We start from the raw sequence: 19,139 nt of genomic DNA, 5'->3' as shown, positions 1-19,139 counted from the left end.
TAAACACATCTGCAGGCTATGAGCAGACTGGAGCATTCTGGGAATTAATCATAACATACCTGGAAGAAAATTGGACTCGTAAATCTTAACATTTAACAATTTCATAATAAACTCCAAACCGACACTGGCTCCTTCGTCTGCACGTGCGAATTAGGACAAAACGTTGCCAACCTGCATCATTTCACCTTAAGAACTAGCATCATCTGTTTCATAAAAGCAGAGTATGAACAGGTTGACAGAAGAACCATTCCTCACACATACAGTAATGCTCAACACCCTGGATCTATTTATTCTCCACATTTCACTGTGTTAAAAAAACTCCCTCTGTGTTTTAATACAGTGGCGGCAAAACCTGACCAATGTTATGTTCTTGCACATCAGATGAAAGGAGGAGGAAGAGGTGAAGGTCAGAGTTAAGGAGCTTTGAGCTGCATCTTTGACACTGGAGACCTGGGCAGCTGCTGGATGAGCTCCCGGCACCAGGAGCCCTGACATCTTAATGGGTCTGTTCCTGTGGGAGCGCTGAGGCGACGCCGGTTTTCATTTCCATGTCAGGTCTTTTGGCAGAAACCTGGGGTGTCCCTCCAGCACCTGACACCATATTAGCATAACTTCACTCTGTGTGCGAGTGACACATTGTAAACAGGACACAGTGTTCGGGTCCGACTGGCTGCTTCCCCCGGGTTCCAGTACCGAGGCTGTTAACAGTCCTCAGACTTGAACTTTAACTGGAGACTAGCAGTGGTGTAGATTTTTTTTCATCTGACGCTTGGCAAGAAAGCAAATAATTGCATTTCTCAGCTGTGTGTTTAATTTGCTATAGGATTATGTGAGTGACATGACAGCTGTGGCACACAAGTCTATTAAACGCCAAGCTGTGGCGCCGAAGCCTGAAGGTTGGAGATATGTTATGTCTTAAAGTTGCATTATTGTCAGGTAGCTCTCTGACAGTGATGTGCCTGGTGGCATTTTAATGATGGCACCCAAAATGCAAATTTGAAAATCTGTGATTTCAAAAATATATTTGATGTTATTATAGTGTCTGTGCTTTTCTTCCACACACACCTTAATTGCACTCGTTGTGTCAAAGCCAATAAACATCTTGTCACAGCTGGATCCTGGAACATCTGTGGTCCTGTCTGTGCTGTTCCCACTGAAGAACCCACGGCCTTGTTAAATCTCTGCTGTGCTGGCGATGTGCTCGTGACTGATGGCGACGTCGCGCTCAGCTCTGACGCCTGGTGACGGCAGCCATTTTGGATCGCTGAACGAGAACTTTGAAACGTGACGATGATTTGAGATTTGACTGCTCCGGTTCATAAATGAGAAAAACCTGGATCTTTTTACAGTTTAGCAAAGCACATGCAGGCACATTTGATCTACAGACTCCAGAGGAGTGCACCTGGAATATTAAGAAGTTTAGAGGAGCGATAAAACTCCAGGAAGGCATTTACTTTCTGTCCACAGATATTTCTAGTCACTGCATGGTTGCGTGAGATTGAACTCCACTGATACGGAGGTCCTGTCCCCAACCAGACGCTGGGAAGCACAGAGAGGCTTATCTCATCCTGAAGAACTCCCAGTGAAGGAATGTCTACGTTGCTCCCACTCGTGGGCCATGACTCACTTTAACAACAATCTCCGCTGCTGGAGTGCTCCTTCTGCTTGGGAAATAAATGTCAATTACCTTATAAGATTTTTTTTCTGTCCTGCAATATCTTCTTAAGAACGGCAGACGTTGCAAAGCCCCAGTGAGCTCACCGAGCTTTGGAGAAGAACACAGAGAGACTAATGTGCATCTGAGGCTGGAAAATTGAGTAAATGTTTTGAGGTGTGAACAAACCTTAACATTCGAGAAATGTAGCTGAAATCAAAGTTTGTGACTGATGTTTCTTAAACAGGTAACCTTAAATTTATTATTTTACCTCCTGTTTACCAGCACTAAATAATTCATGCATGTTGATTCTTTGAAGCCAGACTGCACAGAATAAGAACTAGCTGGGTTGCATGGACAGTGTCAGGCTTTGGTTGTTTTAGCACCCAGCATTTAGCTCCTACAAGAAGTTGGTTTAAGGGTTTCAGTGAGCTGCTTGTAAAATATATGCCTGTAATACAGAAAGTTGCGAAGCTCATTGCTGAAACGCATCCGTGTCCATCTGAGAGTCGGTCCCTCTTCCAGCTCAATGAAGCTGAACAAAGCAGAAACAAGGGGGACTGGCCAGAGGGAGCACTTAGACATGGACGTGGGGGTTTGTGCTTTTCTTTAGACGGAGGAAGACGCTTACGGCAGGAAGCTTTTTGTATAAATGGCTCATACTGTTGAACTGGCTCAGGTTCTAGCTCGGGGACTCTGGCAAGCTCCAAGTGGCTTCTGACCCTTTTGGAGTTGTATTCCAAATGTTCATCTCACGCAGCAGACGTAGACAATTTAATAACATTTCAAGTGATATTTTCACCATTCTCAGTGAAAACTACATGAAAATGACAAATCCTTCAGCTCGGTCTGGAGCAGAAATGCAGCCCATCACCTTCCTCAAATGCAGGTGCATGAAGCAAATGCTGCAGCAAATATACACAGGTTGTCACGAGGCTGTTCTTATCTAGGTAATCTTCTAATTTCAGAGGCATACTTTATTACTGTATGGAAATAAGCTGGCCCCTGAGTTAATTATATTTTACCATCCAGAGTTATACGGCAGTTGGAGACAGAATAAGTTATTTCCAAAAAGCTTAAGTGCGGTGTCCTGGTGAATATTAAACAGCAGGTTTGTATGATATGGGACAAAATGTGGCGTGATGCTGGAGAAGGTACAGCAGGAGGTGTACTGGTGATGCTGAGGACAGGAATGTCTGAGTTTTAAAAACTGTTTAGGTGTAGCCAGAGCTGTAAGTAGCAAAACTGACCAAACAAAGTATGTAAAAAAACAAAGATAAAGGCATAAAGTGCAACCATAAAAAAAGAGTATGTACGCAGTCAGTAATGGCAAGAAACCAAAGGGTATAAACCCATAAACTAGAAAAGATTCTGCTGGTGTTTGAATTTAAGCCAGCGGGTCATTAAATGTTCAATAATCAGACTTCAGTCATTTGCTACTCTCCAGCGCTGCTTTGTAGAAAAACATAACCGCCTCTGTTCAACAGGCATCAAGCCAGGAAAAATGTCACAATGACAGTTCAAGGCACAAGTCAGCGGGCGGCTTTCCAAACATGACAAAAAATATTTTTAGACTAGTTGAAAGAGGTTCAGCACAATTACATCACTGGCATCATTTTGGTGCAGTGACTGATGCTAGATTCAGACTTCACACATTCATGCTATATCTATTCAGGTACAGTGTGCTGCCGCAGTAGATGTGATCGCCCAATTCTAACTGATGAGACAATCAATTTCAATCATCGATTGATTGAGAGAATCGGTCAGGTGAGTTTACGTTCCTGTAGGAACGGGCATCTTGGCATTTTACGATCTAGTGACAAATTAAACGTTTCAACCTGAGAAGATCAGATGTCCCAGACTTCCAACTCTGGTTAGATTAATTTTTTATCCACTTTTTAACCTAAACATGACGTGTTATATTTAAATTAACATGTTTATATTATCATTTTATTTTATGATTTTTTTTTTTTTAGTTAGGCTTACATTTTATATAAATCTGTTATCTAAAAAGTTTGAAATTGGCACAACAGCGCCCCCTTCTTCTCCAACGCTCATTAAAGACCACTGTGCGTGTGATCAGATGTGGTTTTGCATCGCGCCAACACAAGGTGAGCTCGAACTCTGAAATCATTTGTATTTACAGTAGATGTTGACGGGAAGTTGTAAATGTACTGGAAAATACTGAGAAAACATTCATAACGTCACGAAAGCACCGAGGGAAGCCAGCTGTTTTAATTAGCTCGTTTGCTAGCAGGTTGTGGAGGAAGCTAGCGAGCTACCAGCTAACCAACGGCTAGCGAGCTACCAGCTAACCAACGGCTGGGCCGTTAATGCTTGCTCCGGAGCGTGTACTGCTTTTTGCAGTAAGCTTTGTGTTTTTACTTCACAGTAGTCACACTTTGTAACTTGTGTATTGTGTGTCGTGTGCCATAGATATATTAAATTACACGAAAAGCAAGTACGCTGAAGTTGGTATCTGTCAAATATGTTCTGTTGGAATTGGGAGTTTTCTCAGTTTGGTCGTTGTTGTGAGTGAGCGTCAGTTACAGCACAGGTGAAAACTTCAATTTATCCATAAATGCAGTTTATAACTTACCTTCGTTGTTGTTCTAAAATAACCCCCAATCCAATTCGATTTATTTTGTATTAAAAACATTAGACATTACTTTATTTCGTTTTTGCCTCATGTTCTCTCACATTCCCTCTCACTGTAGGTTTTTCAGTAGAAGCTGCATCACCGCCCTGCTGCACCGCTGTATCTCTCCGCCTTCACCTGTGGCTGCGTGCAGTAAGTGAGAAAAGTAGTGCTGCCACTCAAGCGTCTTAGTTTGAGAGTTTAAGGGCAAACTCGGGTTTGACTTTTTCACCTAATTTAAGCTGCTATTTCAGACTCAGTGACACTTAAACCAACACCAGCCTCCTCTTATTTTCACCCTAAAGAGATGGATCAGTGCACCTCAGCGAGTTTTTTTTTTTTTTTTTAATGAGTATTTGTTATTTATACAGCATCAGTATTATATCCATCTATTCAGGACCAGAATCTATGAAATCAAGCTATTAATATTAATTATAAAATGAATTAAAATACATAGGAACAAGAAGTAAGACATGCTTTTTATTGTATTTTGGGACAAAAGTTTGAAAAAGTTTTAGGCTGTAAATCCCTTGTTATTTTACTGCCTGTATTTTTTTTATTTATTTTAGCACGTCTCTGATGATGAGTGTCACAAAGTAAAATGACTGAGTCATTAATTTCTGTCTTGCTGTGTGAGGACAAATTGAGCCAGAAAATAACATTATAAACAAGGTGCCTGATGAATATTATACTGACGCTTTCCAGCTATTTCCTTGATTCAGGTACTGCTGGCCTCAAAGACACAGCATCCAGGCTAATTTTTAGATTCAGAATCTTAGGAAACTCAGCGTGTAGAAGGAAGGCTGCCCAGAGATGCTATTTAAAGCACAAATCTGTGGCTTATAACGTCGTCTTCTCTGTGTGAAGCAGAAACAATTGCTTCAAACACTTTAAAGCCATTTGTGCGCCACAGTAGAGAGCGCTCATGAAAGCAGTGTACCTGTACTACAATCTACAGCGACATTAAGGTTTCAAATAATGAAATGACTCGTATCCATGGCAAAATAGAAGATGGACACAAAAAGTACATCATCGAATGATGTGCAATATGTTGTCCCACCCACCGAGACGACCACATGAGATGGAGAGGTTTATCTTCCCAGAAAATCTAAGAAATCTTTACTAAAGTATTGGAAAGTATTTATTAAAATATTCCGCTTAATGACCACAGTATGAAGGTTAGTACAGAGCTATTGACCAGCATCAAATGTTAGTAGTAGCTTGCATGTATGTATCTCCATTCTATCTGCCATAATTTCTGGACTATAGAATTAAGGACCCATTGGATTTTATTAAAAAGAAGTTTTTTTTTTTTCATATATAGGCCACACGTGTCTATAAACCAAAGGCTCGTAGTGAAGGGAGCTACTGCCACAGAGTCGTCCGTGCCCTGATGGACAGGCCTTTTCGTCTTGACTTCTTTAAGGTGGTGATTGTTTTGGCTTTTGGTGAGCTAGTCATTTATTTACGTCAGAAAGAAGAGTTTGCTCTATCAGCGCTTTGCGTCTGATGTGGTCAGCAAGTCAGTCACATATGGGTGCGTCTTTAAGAAAACAAAAAGAGCTGTACTGTAACACCGGTGGCAAGAACACACTGAAGATTCTCAATGCTACCAAATGACAATGACTAAAGCAGCATACAACACTGAAGTCTCAATAGCTTTTCAGCTTTCAGGAAATTGCAGTAAATGAGGATGATGATCACGAGTCACGATTAGTCAGTGATTTAGTTTAACAGAACATTTGTCTTTAGATGTTTCTATGTAACTTCCAGTTGTTTATATGTGACAGTTTGGTGACATTCTTAGATTAAAAATACTTGTATAAATAGTATTGCTTTAAACTTTAAATACCTTTTTTGCAACCTTTCATAAACCAAACCGTTATAATTAAAAATAATTAAAAGGCTATTCAGTATTGAAGTTGTAGTTCCAGTCTTAGTCATTACAAACAATCCCCCTTTGTAAATGAAGTGGAGCAGGGGAGGGGCAGAAGATCCCAGAGATGTTTCACTGTTGTCATTTCTACAAGTCGTCAATATACTGTAGGAGTTATGGATGATTTAATGGTGCTTCAGTCCTAGAGAAAATTACACCATAGATTTTCCCTTTCATTCTGTAGAATAGCAACCAGCACAATTTACAACAACAAACATCATCTTTTGTCATATGTGCTTTTGCTTCCCCCTCAGCCATTACCCTCGGTGAAACATGCTGAGTGCCTGGAACAAGAATATTTTTATACACACTGTCATTATGTATGAGAACAATAGACACCCTGCTAGTCCTCTGTATCTGCATTTAGACCTCAAGTTGTGCCATTATCTATGTAGATTAGAGTAAATTCAAAGCTAGCAGGATAGCAGTTTTTTTTTAGTTTTCATAGCCAGAGAGGGAGATGGATGTTATTTCTGCACATCCTTTGAACGGTGCTGGATGACAGCTGGATAAATGTTTCCCTTTAGTTTGCAAGTCCAGGCCACTCACTTTTATAGCACCAGTTACAAAACCTCGCTCTTCAGACTTAATTAAAATAACCTCCATCATCAAGCCCATTGTCTGAAGGCAGGACAATCCACAAGCTCCAATGAGGCATAGGACAACACTTTGCTAAATTGGTTCCCTGTTCGTGGTGTTTCTTTAATCAGTGAAGTGCAAGACTCATGTATCATAGGTTAATGGAACCTATTAACCCATGTACAGAACATTTGAAATATAATTACTGGTTGTTGCAAAATGATATTTTTAGAAACTTCTCATTTTTGGCTACTTGCTGACAGCACAACATAGAAGTAGATCAGTCTGAATATAACAAAGGAGTTCATGTTTTTTTTTGTCCATTTTATTAATTTATTCTGACATTTCAGTGTTTGACTCAGACCATGAGATGTTGTAAAACTTTACAACATTTACTGAACAAACAATACTGTGACGACAGTTAAACTTTAAAAATTATTTTACTGTAAAATAGTCACAAATGTGAACTTTGTCCATACGTCCTAAATTAAATCTAATGTCAATTTCATTTAACAAGTCTGAGAGTCTTGAATTTATGCTTTGATGTGCAATACATTATGCTTATAAATAATTTGTGACAGAAGATGAGATGTCACTCTGGGTCTCTCTCAAGGAATTTGTGACATTAAACCCACCATTCATTCCTGAATTAGATAGAAAATGTTGTTGCTTTGAATAAAAGCGGCATAAAAAGCTGTTACAACAAAGCGATCCATCAGCGAAGGAAAAACTCCAAAACACTCCAGTTCCTCTATGCCCTCAGAGAACAGAAAGGCAATCTAAAGCTAATTATAATGAACAGCGTGCAACAATGGCATTAGAGTTTCTCTCTTTCTGGAATTACAGCATATCATTAATCCCATGGCAACCAATGTTGTGTGAGTGTGAGGCTCAGCAGTTTTCCACTTGGTTTCTGAACCAATCACAACACCGTCCAAGGTAATTTGCACCTCCAGCAAGTCAATTTAAGTTTCTCATCTTTACCTATTAATTATATATTCATGTTACTGGGCAGGACTGGTATATTTTGTTTTGTGCACCTTTTTCCAAATGAGCCATCTCAAAAGAACAGCAATATTTTTGTTTGTGTTTTTAGTCTCTGTGTAGCAAATTAGGTGTATTCCAGTTGTTTTTATTAATCAGTGGACTTTCAAAGTGAAATACACACCAAGTAATGATACTTGTCTTTGAAGTGGCCCTTGAAGGGACTTAAAGAACATTTCTCATCACCTTTATTTTGTAAATAAAATATTATTGGACCACCAAACTGCTGGAGAACATTACTTCAAAATCAGATTTTCATTCAAATTAAAGCAATGAACACTAGTATTTTGTGACAAATAGTCCAGTGATTGGTGATATGTAGGGGTTGAAGGCTATTTACTAAAAGAAGAACCAAACACCTTGTTGCCCATGAACCCTGAATAAAAGTGATTTGCCTTCAAATGGTTTCTTCTTACGGGGGCCATCTTCTGTGAGTGTCCTCTCCCAGTGTATTGTTGTGGCGTAAGAGCGCCATTACAGTGATTTACACACACACACGCACATAGACACTCATGCCTCAGGCCAAGGGACCCATCAATTAAAGTGGGTTCAGTCAAGTCATCATCATCTTCCTCTCTTTTTCTTTCCTCAGTGCACAGAACTGGCACAATACGGACTCTGATCCGCTCTGAGCGCTTCAAATCTGGAACACTTACATAAGACTCTATTTTATAGGCACGTAAGCAAAAATAAATCCCAGATTCCAACGTGGTGGATTGAGACTGGATCTTCATGCGAAGGACAGAAGGTGTTAAAGTCACAAGGGTACAGTATAAAGCTGGGCAGAATTAAGCAGAACAGCACAATGTATTTGTTTTGTACCTCGTGTTCACTTTCCTAAAGACAAAGTCTTTACATCTTTGATAGGACTATGATGACACTTTGCGTGAAATGCATAAAACTATGTATAAATATGACCAGTAAACGTGTACCAATCAAAACGGTACCATCATTTTGTATAAGATAACTACTGTAGATGCATTAAACTTTTGGCCCACTTATCCCTCCAAATATAAAAAACATTTTGTACATACCTTCATCCAGTGTAAATGCCACCTTGGTAAAAATAAAATGTCAATTATCAAATCAACAATAAATAAAAGCAAAAACATAGAAATTTGTCAAATTTGTTTCTTTATGCTAATTCCTTCTCTTGAAGATATACTTTTGTACAGTCATTTTAAAGCAAGGGTATTGTTTTGGTTTCAGGACAGTTCAATATTTTATATATTTTGGATCTGTTGTGTAATAAATTTGACTATTCTCTTGGATATATTTTCCAATGCATATTTGTTGATGCACACTTGTTTTATACCCATTTACAGTGTAACATTTTAACAGAAGCCCCAGAGAAAACGGATGCTATATTGTGTATTACTAGTAGAAAGAACTATCACATGCAAATGAATGTGAATAAGCTCCTATAAATTTGGTCTATAGAAAATATATTGTTACTACATCAAGTCATAATTTCATCCTTTTGTGCCAGAAGACTCTGGGTGAACCTCGTAATTTGAGTGACCTCCTCTGATGACAGCATTTGAAGTGACCCTCAGCTTGTCTTCGGGGGCTTTGTGTTACGTTCCACCGCCCAGTGTGGCGATCACCACCAATAAGCGTTATTCTGTGTCCTCGGGCTCGGTGAAAGTAGATCTGCTGTACAGTCGTCCCCCAACACTGTGCTTTATTTGCCCTAATGCAGACTCATGATTTAATTTGGCTGGATGGCAGTGTCCTTCTACCCTTGCCCTGTGCAGCAGACTGTCCTTCAAATAGTTCCCCCGAATGCCTCTTTCACCTGAGAAGAAGAAATTGCCTCAGTCAGCCTGTATTTACCTCAGTTGTCATTTAGTATAAAATATAAAGTCAATAATATAACCAGCCACCTCATTCATATCATGCTTTTTCTGTCTTTGCCTGAAAGATACAGTAAGTAAGTAAATGTTTTAATGTTACAACCTGTTTTTTCCAGTCCATTTTTTGTTTTTTTTTACCGATGTGTTAATCATATTAACCCTAAAAAGTTACACCATCACTATTGCTGGGCAGATTTGAGTCACTAGATATTCTAAGAGCATGTGACTGGACTACGTGGATTCCATTCCAACCATTATGAAAAATTGTTTTATCCTTTGGTAAATCATTAGAGTTTGCTATGATCACAATGCATGTTTCCATGGTGACAAATAAAGCTGATCTAGACTTATGTTAGTGGTGATGGATTAACTAAATTGTATTTATGCAGCTAGAGGGAAAGCTGGCATGATGGGTAATTACACTGAGAGACTGACTGCGTCTCTAGTTTTATCCGATGCTGAGACGCTTTCCTACAGTATCCAGCCCTCTCTGTGTGACAGTGCTGATGGGGAGATGGAAAAACCATTTGTATTATGAATCAAATGCTAATAGAAAGATTTATTAAAGCAACACATCCCACAACGATACCAGTCAATCCTCAGTGATTTTCTGTACAGCTGAATCAGTCATTATGACAGTAGTGTGTTGTTTGTGTTTGGATTCAGTTTAACAAACACACCGTCTCTATTTGCTCCCTGAGCTGCAGCGTTTATTGTGCTGTGGTCTGTAATGATCCCTTCTGTTAATTCCATTATTATCAGACATTGTCCTCACACCTTTGTTTGTCTGTGCCATGTCACACAATTCGGACTCTATTCAATTTCAGGTAGCGGGGGGATCAAAATCCACTTTTCATGGAAGTTATTCCAAAAGTGAAATAGCCTGAAAATAAAATATCTTATCAGGTTTGAGCAGCCTGAGCCAAAGCACCAGGACTTTGGGGTTTACATGTTAATGAGGTGGTTCTGAGTAAACTGAAGCGAAGCGCCTTTGTCTCTGTTGGCAACCATTTTATAACACATTGACAATACATCACTGGCTAAGGTGCAAATCACAGTATGTCCGACATCTTTCCTAATAAGCACAAAGTGAAATCAAAAAAAAATTATTTAATTGAGTTATTTTGCTGCTTTGTTTGAGTTTACCTGTTGCTTTTGTACTTTGCTTTTCCCTCAGTCAGTCAGTGTGTCTGAGTTGACTAAATAATTGTAGTAAAGGGATGTATGCCTGCTTTTAAGTAGAGCAAAAAGGGGACAGACATAATTGACTTGTCAAACAGTAACACTAATAAAATGCAGAGCTCAGAAATGTAATTTATTGGTATAGCTGTGTCAAATGTTTGAGAACGCTGCTCTGTGATGCAGTGAGGGCTTATCCTCAGTGCCAGTGATTGATTTCTTTACATGGAGTTACAGTATGCATGCTGAAAATGAAGAAGAGTAAGAAATGAACAATGCTAAGAAAAGGACACAGAGCTCAAGGTGTAGAAGGAAGGGTGACGTTGAGCTTCAGCGTTATTTTGTGAATAGACATACTGTAGCTTAAAAACGGAGCAGTGTTAGAAGATGCATAGTGACTTGAACTCTGATTGAAAGAGAGAAGGGACATTATACGTTCTTGAACGATTTGCCTTCTCCCTTTCTTCTTGAATAGATTTGCGTCTTCCATAGAGATGAAGCCTTCTGCTCTAACAACTGCAATTACTGTCAGCTTGAGATCTGACAGTGCAAACCCATCAAGCTCTGACAAAAAAAGAAAACTTTTTATTCCCTCTGCTTCTTTTTATAAATGCAGCTCATTTGTGATTTACTTTGAATGAATGCTCTTCGTGCTTAGAGTTGACTGTGTATCAGCAAGACTAGGAAATTATAGAGGGCTTCAGTTGCTTTGCTAATGGGCAAAATATTTATTATGTTTAAAGATGCATATACTGCATGTGAAATAATTTTAACTTTTGATGCTACATTGATGGGATGTCTGTACCATAAACACAACCATTCTGTTTTAAGTCATATTCTTTATGTAACTAATTCCTGTCACTGGGTGTAAATCTCTCCATCACAGCATCAAGGCTAAAACATGAAATGATTGTCTCTTTATCTTTTAAAGGCTTTTTACACAACAGCTTTGTGTCCTTCAGCTCAACTTTCCATATAAAAGCACTGCTAGCTAAAGCACTTCATGAAAACACTCAGCAGGAGGAAGTCCATCCCACTGCCCTCAGCACCGCTCTCAAAAATAACCTCAACTTCATCTCAAGGCAGTAACGGCTGTTTGATATTCCCCACCATAAATGAAACACACACTGTGTTTTGCAGGACTGGCTTGTCTCTGCCCTGTGGTTTGATTTGAGAGTGCCTCTGCTCTATCTTTATGCAAAGCACACTGATGAAGCAGCCACTTATAATTAAGTGGCTGTACATCAAGGTTTCATGTTATCAGCTAATATATGCATTATTAATCCAGACGAGGTATCGCATACCTATTAGCTGGCGGAGACTGAATTCCCACACGCCTCTGTACACTCCTCATCAGGGGAAAGAGGGATTCACATCACAATGTTGTCAGCATGGTGCGTGAAAACTTTTGTTTACAACATCTTGTTCACACTTGCAGTTAAAGAATACGCTGGTGTGATAATTGGGGCTCATTCTTTATGGAAATAATGCGGTGCACAGATCCTCATACATAAAAGAACCAGTTACAATCACCCAGAGCAGATTTATTTATAATTTCTAGTCAGTTTGCATCTGTGACACATTTAGCTTGACTTCATCTCTCACTATTTCTATTTGGAAGTTTTAAGCATACAGTAGCATTAAACATTTGTGTATGTTTTGGCCCACTAAGTTAGGGTTGGGTTCCAACTTTAATAGTACTGATGATCCAGGCTTAAGCATGTTCTTGTTAGCTTCTCATTTTAGCAGCGCTAATTAATGTTGTTACTAAGTAAAATGCTCAATCTACAGGTCAGATTAGTTGTAAATCTCAAGAAATAAATTGATTAAAGATGTGTATGTCTTCATCACATTGCTGCATACAAACATTGTCAGTGAGGCGGTGAGTTTATAAGATACAAAAACCAATTTATGACCATTACTAAAGAGCTGCTTCCCTATTATCACCTGTCTCAACCAGTGAGGCAATACAAGCCCCGGCTGACCAATCACAGCACCTTCAGTCCCTCTCTGTATGTCTGATGCTCAGAGCCTTATCAGCATTGTTATAGAGGCAGAACACAGTCCTGCAACCCATAATGCAATGCTGTAATCCTTACTGGCATTCAGCAACATTTTCCTGGATTCTGCGGAAGTCCTTAATCTACCAGTTCTAACAGCTTTGAGCAGCGTCTCTGCTCACAGTCGCTGTTCATTCTATAACAGAAGTACTACATGACATACATTGGAACACACACACGTGCACACACACATAAAGGTATGCTGTCTAGGTGCCCCTCTACTTCCTGACTGTACTGACCTAATTAGAGTCAGACCTCTGTAGGTGTCCTGTAGTTTCTGGTACCAAGATGCATTGGGTGTTTTTTTTTTCTTAGTCCTAAACTTATGATGCAGAGTACCTTGAAGCATAAGAAATGAATTGAACTGAATCTACAGACTTTTACACGCATAACTAAAGCACAACATATTATATGCATCTTGCTATCTTGAGCAGGGTAGTAGTATTTCCCACATCAATAATCCCTTACAAGATTACCAAGTAGAATCCCACATGTTACAAGAGTGGCAAACAGCAAATGATACGCAGCATTAGACACAGAGAAGAGCAGACGGGAGGAAGTACAGAGGGAGGGATGACTGGGGAGGGGACTGTTGAGCTGTTGCCCTGTGTTATGTGTCATGTGGAAGTAGAGTGGAGTGGAGTGGAGGAGGAGGAGGAGGAGGAGGAGGAGGTATCCGACAGCAGGGAAAAGCTAAAACCCCCGGGAGAGGTTTGTGTCAGCCACATGCTCTCACTGGTCCTGCCTCAGCCAGGCCTTTTGTTATGCTGATTTACTCAGCCTTTTGTCCCAGACACACTTATTGTGTGAGTGTATGTCTGTGAAGCGAAAGGAGAGGAAAGAGAGAAAGATTTGGATAGTTTACACACTATATATAGTGTGAATCACACAGTCAGTGGATACAGAGAACAGCAGCACCTTCACAACATCGTGCTGCTTTTGCAAAACTTTGTGTTGTTAATACAGGGTGAAAAAGAAAACATGTGCTTGTTCAGGATCAAAATTAGTTCATGGTGACGACAACAGTGCAATCAATACTACGGATAAAACAAGACGACCAAAGAAGTAATGAACAGCGACATTAAGGGTCCACAGGCATGATGACTTTATTTGTTTCTACTGTGTTGTTAATGACAGAGTATTGTTTTGATTGACTGCCAGAGACATTTCTATGCAAATATCATTAGGTCTCCAAAGCATTAAATTGTAATATTGGAGAATCAAAGAGTTAATTAAAGCAGCTAATTGACTAATTGGTCGGTAAAGAGAGCAGGGAAGATGTTTCAAAATTCATATTTAACACAGAGTGAAATGATGGAGGACTATGAAAGAATAAAAATAAAGTCAAGACCGGAACCAACAAAGACATGGACACTGTGCTGGCACTCGTCACTATAAGAAGTGAACCTAATTAAGGCTATAGAAAGAGACAAGAAATACAAAGACCTAGAGAAAAGGAGAGCGAGCGAGGATGACAGAAGGTGTTCCTCCCCACAGGAGCCGGCCCCTCACACTGACGTCACTGGCAGAGACACACAAAACCACCGCTCTCAGCTGAGCTCCTCACTTGATTTTCGCTCACACACGCTCCAGTGCACATCCGCGACTGCATCAGACGCACCGCTACACTGGTCTGAACACCTGCTCAGCCCCAGGCTGCCATGCGAGGGGCGCGCTACCATCTAGACCCTAAAACTTCACTCCAGCTACAAGAAAACCAGCCGCCTGTCACTCCTGAGGACTGAAACATGCTTTGTCCTTTGTCCTGCGATGGCTAATTCTCTGTGAAGCCGCCAACACTGTGGGAAAGGGAGCGCTCCCCCTACTTCGACCCAGACCCCGACCCAAAAAGCAGCAGATGTGACAGAAGAGCAGAGGCGGAGAGAGACATTGTCTTACGCACCCCTCCTTCCCTCAACTTGGAGAATGCCCAGCTTCCAGCTGGACTGGGTCGCCTTTTGTCTCTTTCCCAACGCTCCCGCTTAAGAGCATAGAGCAGACAGACGCTGACACATTGACCTGCTGCTGAAAGAAGGGAAAGCGGAGAAGAACACTGGGCTCTGTGGAGTTTGGTTCAGTACTTGGACAGCTCCAGCTCCAGCTCCAGCTCCAGAGCAGCAACTGTGCTGAGCGAGCAGTGTGTGGAGGGACCGTTGGACGAGCTGCGCTTCGGAGGGCGACGGCCAGAGATGCAGCCCCCGTGCTCCCTCCCGCTCGGCCCCTGCGGCCCCGCCGCCTCCTTCGGATCGCAGAGCAGCGCCCCGATCCTCCAGCGGCTGGAGGAGAAGCAGCTTTTTGAGAAGTTTTGGAAGGGCACTTTCAAGGCTGTTGCCACACCAAGACCGGAGAGCGTCATCGTGGCGAGCATCACCGCCCGCAGGAGGGTGACGGAGTGAGTTTAAAGTCATTTTAGTCAGAAGAAGCACAGTGAATGGTGAAAAAAACAGGGATCGGGATCTGCCGAGCTTTGCTTTTAATATAGACACAAACACAGTTTCAACCGCTGCTTAGACATTAATAGCTTTTTGTTTGGGATTCATGTTAGTTACTGACTGAAAACCTCCACTTTCTCCTGCCAAGTTCATTCTGTTGCAATTTTGATTTGCTTTTTCTCTACCATTTTATCATCAGTATTTATTGACAACAACAACAACCTGTAAACTTCAGGTTAGGAGATCGTTGAAAAATGTCAGTTTCGTTTTAAACATTTTGATGTATAAAACATTTGTGTGTTGTGTAAAAAAGCTTATACATAAAATACAGAGCATCACAATGTTTGGACCATCTGAATATATTTAGTCTTCTAAGGTCATTTAGTGATAAATACGATATCGATCTAACGTCATACATCTGTATAAAACACACATGATATAGACCCCAAACACAGCTGGCCGTGAGCAGTGTGACGATCAGTTAATTGCCCCCTGTAAAGGTCATGCAGCAGCCTCTTTGTGCCTCTAATGTCAGACCGGCCCCCTCCACCCCCGGTGTCACGGCTTTCTGCCTGTGTGTCTGTTGAAGGAGCAACATGTCACTTGTTTGCTTTTTCACCAAAGGTTAGCAACACTTATAGCCTCAGAGAAAAAGAGGTGGAAAGATGATCCCGTTCCACTTTCTCACTCCCAGATGAATCTCTTTCATCAGGCATCGTCCTGCGTCTATTTGTCACTACACTACACGATAGTGACTTTGATGCTGCTTTGTTATTTATTACACAGTAACAGACAAGAACAGAGAGAACAGCATGTAGGAATTAACGCCATCATACAGACGCGTGTGTTTGCACATATGTATTTACAGATGTCGACGCCCGCCTGGGTGACCTTTGAATGGTTGTGACACCCACTATCAACTTTGTCTTATGTGAAATTAGCGATGTTAATGAGGATTAGAATGGCCCATTTCATCCTACATCAGGCAGACTGTGGAAAGAGACACTGAACCAGATAATGTGTCTTTAATGACTTCTATTACGGCAGGATCAGAATGCTGCACATGGTCTGGTCATAAAAGGCGTTTTTTAGCTTGTGTGACGAGACAAATGACGTTCTTCCTGCAGGAATGTGTCCAAATATGCGTTATTGTGTTGTCTCAGCTTAGCGATCAAACATGTTGCCCACAGCACCAATTTTCCTGTCACACAACTCACAAAAAAGTGTAAAAATAAAGCTAATGGACCCGAGTAGAAAGGAAATGTAATTCTAGCTGCACTGAACTGAGCAGTCTTATAAAATAGCTGGACGCTGGAACGAGGCCGAGCTGTCTCCTCAGCTTTAGCTGCTTCTGGTAGAAATCTCTCCTCAAGTGGCTCCATCCCTCCACGGGCAGCGACCGGGTGACAGTGACGATGATGACGGCAGCATGGCAGCGACAGGCGAGAGCCACGTCCCCAGAGACGGGACATAACGTCGCTAATTCCCCCTGGTCTGTTTGTGAAAGACGGCTGCAGCGTCCTCTGCATCCGCTGCTCTCTCAACCTTTGCATGTGTACATTTGCAGCGGACAGAAATGCAGAGCGACTCGGGGGTGATACGTATTGTAAATAATGAGTAAAACACAACAAACAGCCTGAGAATGTGGATACTGGATGAGGCCCATGCTGCCGCCCCCCGCTGCAGTGCTGATTTTTGCCCAAGCACAGTGTGACTGGGGAATGCTTAGACCATCAGAATGTATAGCCTTAGGGTAGCTCCTCTGCCTCGTTCTCTCCAAGAGGAAACATCATTATTCAGTGTGGATAACTGTGTGTTGAACGCGAGGGGGCATTATGTACAAGAAGCAGAGGGAAAGCAGCGAGTAGACGGAGGCAGAGCCACTGGGCGACGTTTCATGTTCAATCAGCACTGGCCTTTCTTCTGTTTGCACTGTCCTCGTCTTCCTCCTCCGTCCTCCTCCCCTCTCCCCTTCACTCCTGGAATAAAAGTGCTGGAGGGGCCTGAGAGCCACAGAGGGGTAATTAGAGTTTGCCGTTTCCCCTCTGTCTTCTCCTCTTCAGGCCCATCGCACAGACGACGCTGGCTCTGTGCAGTGGGGTGGGGCGTTGCTCAAATCCATTATGACCCAGCAAGCTGTTTTGTTCAGGGGGGGGGGGGGGGTCCTCATTAAAAATGCAGCCTGGCTACTAACTTCGGGTGTGTTATGTGTGTGTCGGTGTGTTTTTGTGGCTTTGTTTACGCCGGTGTGCATCCATGCGCATCTGTACCAGCGATGTTTTTCCAGCGATTGCAAAGGTTTTAAATTAGTGCGAGTGTGTGTGCGCGCACGTACGTGTGCGTGTGCGTGTGTGTGTGTGTGGCTGCCATGTTAGTGGGGTCTTGTCCAACTTCGTGGCAGATGGCAGGCTCCAGAGTGTGTGTGTGTGTGCTACTTTGTGTGTGTGGTGTTGGAGGTTTCAGGCCTCTTACCTCAGCAGATGCCGGTTTAAGGTGAAAGAGAGAGAAAAGGTTTGGAGGAGCTTGTACTCTGACAGCACCAGTGGGAATATACAAAGTAACCAGAACACCGTGGAACAGAGAGTAGTACAACCCAGGTAGAGTCTGAAACGACCATAGAATCGAATTAGCACATTTCATTAAAAGTTCAATAATATATATAACAGAATTTTAAGCCGTACTTGTACTGACACCCTATGGGTGGATATTGAAGGGTAATCAAAGGCAGCTCTGTGAGTGACTGCACCTGAATTCACAATGGAGTTAGTTTAGATCTGCATGAAAAATTAATAAGAAAATATAAACAGAACCCATTCAAAATTATGGGTATAAATAAATGCAACCTTCTACTATTAACATCCACTGTCTGGTTAAACTTCATTATGAACTCCAAAAGTCATTGTGTCAGACTTTATTGTTCATCAAAACACAATCAACTAATGTGCAGTGTTGTTGTTGTTCACAACTTGCATGTGTGACCATTTGTGTTTCCTTTTGTCGCTTCAGTCTTGTAAACATTCAAGGATATTCCTGCCACACGCTGAAGTATAAACGCACAATATCCACATGTCCACCTAAATAAGATCATAAAGGACTGTGTAAAATGTAGTCACAAACGTCAAAAAGGAGCTTTGGGAGCTTCCCTCAGGACCCCGCGTGCCTCTCTCTCTGCCACACATGGTTTTGTGACGGACGGACGGAGGGTTTGTCTGCTGTTGTACATCTCTCTGTCTGTGCTCCTCTCTCCTCGGTGTTGTGTTACTCTCCTTACATCAGCGTCGATCTCCCTCCTTCTCTGTCGGTTCTCAGGGTGTGTTAACGCTCCCTCTCTGTGTCTCAGTCCTATTACCCAGAGCACATGGGATGCTCTGATGCATGCGGACAGGAGAGCAGACGATGAAGGCTGTTCCCCAGGCAGGAATCAGACTTATCACTGAACTGGATTCACACTTGATATTGATTCCCTGTAAGCAGCTAATGTGAATCAAACCAGTGACTGTGGCTCAACTCTAGAAGGACTGTTTTTACAACAACTGAGTGGATGACCTTGCTAATATGCAATTAAGACGTAAATCTAAAAGCACACCTACTGTAGACTGTAGAATGGTTTAGTTGGAAGCAGGAACAGTCTGAGACAGTGCAGTGGCCATGGCTCATCATTTCAGGGTTAGGAACCTCTGAAAACATTTCAAGTTCAGGTACTGTATCCTGGTGTATCTATAAGCTACTCCGTGATTTCTGAGTATCTCGTTTCCTCATTT

At 41.6% G+C, this 19,139-nt stretch overlaps 1 protein-coding gene and 1 long non-coding RNA gene across 7 annotated transcripts in view; one reads left to right on the top strand and one right to left on the bottom strand.

The window, feature by feature from the left end:
* Positions 1 to 307: 307 nt before the first annotated feature.
* On the bottom strand, positions 308 to 5,040 carry LOC114861941 (uncharacterized). Of its 2 annotated transcripts, XR_003786899.3 has the most exons (3): positions 4,254 to 5,018; positions 1,066 to 1,664; positions 308 to 591 (listed from the first exon to the last, which is right to left on the bottom strand). It is a non-coding gene; the product is annotated as an uncharacterized LOC114861941 (long non-coding RNA). The 2 variants fall into 2 exon arrangements; XR_005898047.2 differs by having other exon boundaries at positions 308 to 1,661; positions 4,254 to 5,040.
* The window catches only part of srrm4 (serine/arginine repetitive matrix 4), a 49,646-nt gene continuing 33,578 nt past the window's right edge, over positions 3,072 to 19,139 (top strand). The window contains exons 1-3 of one of the 5 annotated variants that reach the window (XM_055511588.1): positions 3,072 to 3,765; positions 3,912 to 4,020; positions 4,372 to 4,445. Coding sequence is in view for 1 of the 5 variants with exons in the window: in XM_029161695.2 (XP_029017528.1) it covers positions 15,136 to 15,338 (203 nt within the window). In the remaining 4 variants the exon portion in view is untranslated. Of the gene's footprint in view, positions 4,212 to 4,371; positions 4,446 to 14,490; positions 15,339 to 19,139 lie in introns of those variants that run through there. The other 4 variants (XM_055511590.1, XM_055511587.1, XM_055511589.1 and 1 more) reach the window with 4 other exon arrangements.

The sequence above is a fragment of the Betta splendens genome, chromosome 9 (assembly GCF_900634795.4).
Source record: "Betta splendens chromosome 9, fBetSpl5.4, whole genome shotgun sequence".
NCBI classification, from domain to species: domain Eukaryota; kingdom Metazoa; phylum Chordata; class Actinopteri; order Anabantiformes; family Osphronemidae; genus Betta; species Betta splendens.
The sequence above is the reverse complement of the archived record's forward strand: the minus strand, read 5'-3'. Positions and strand labels throughout refer to the sequence as shown.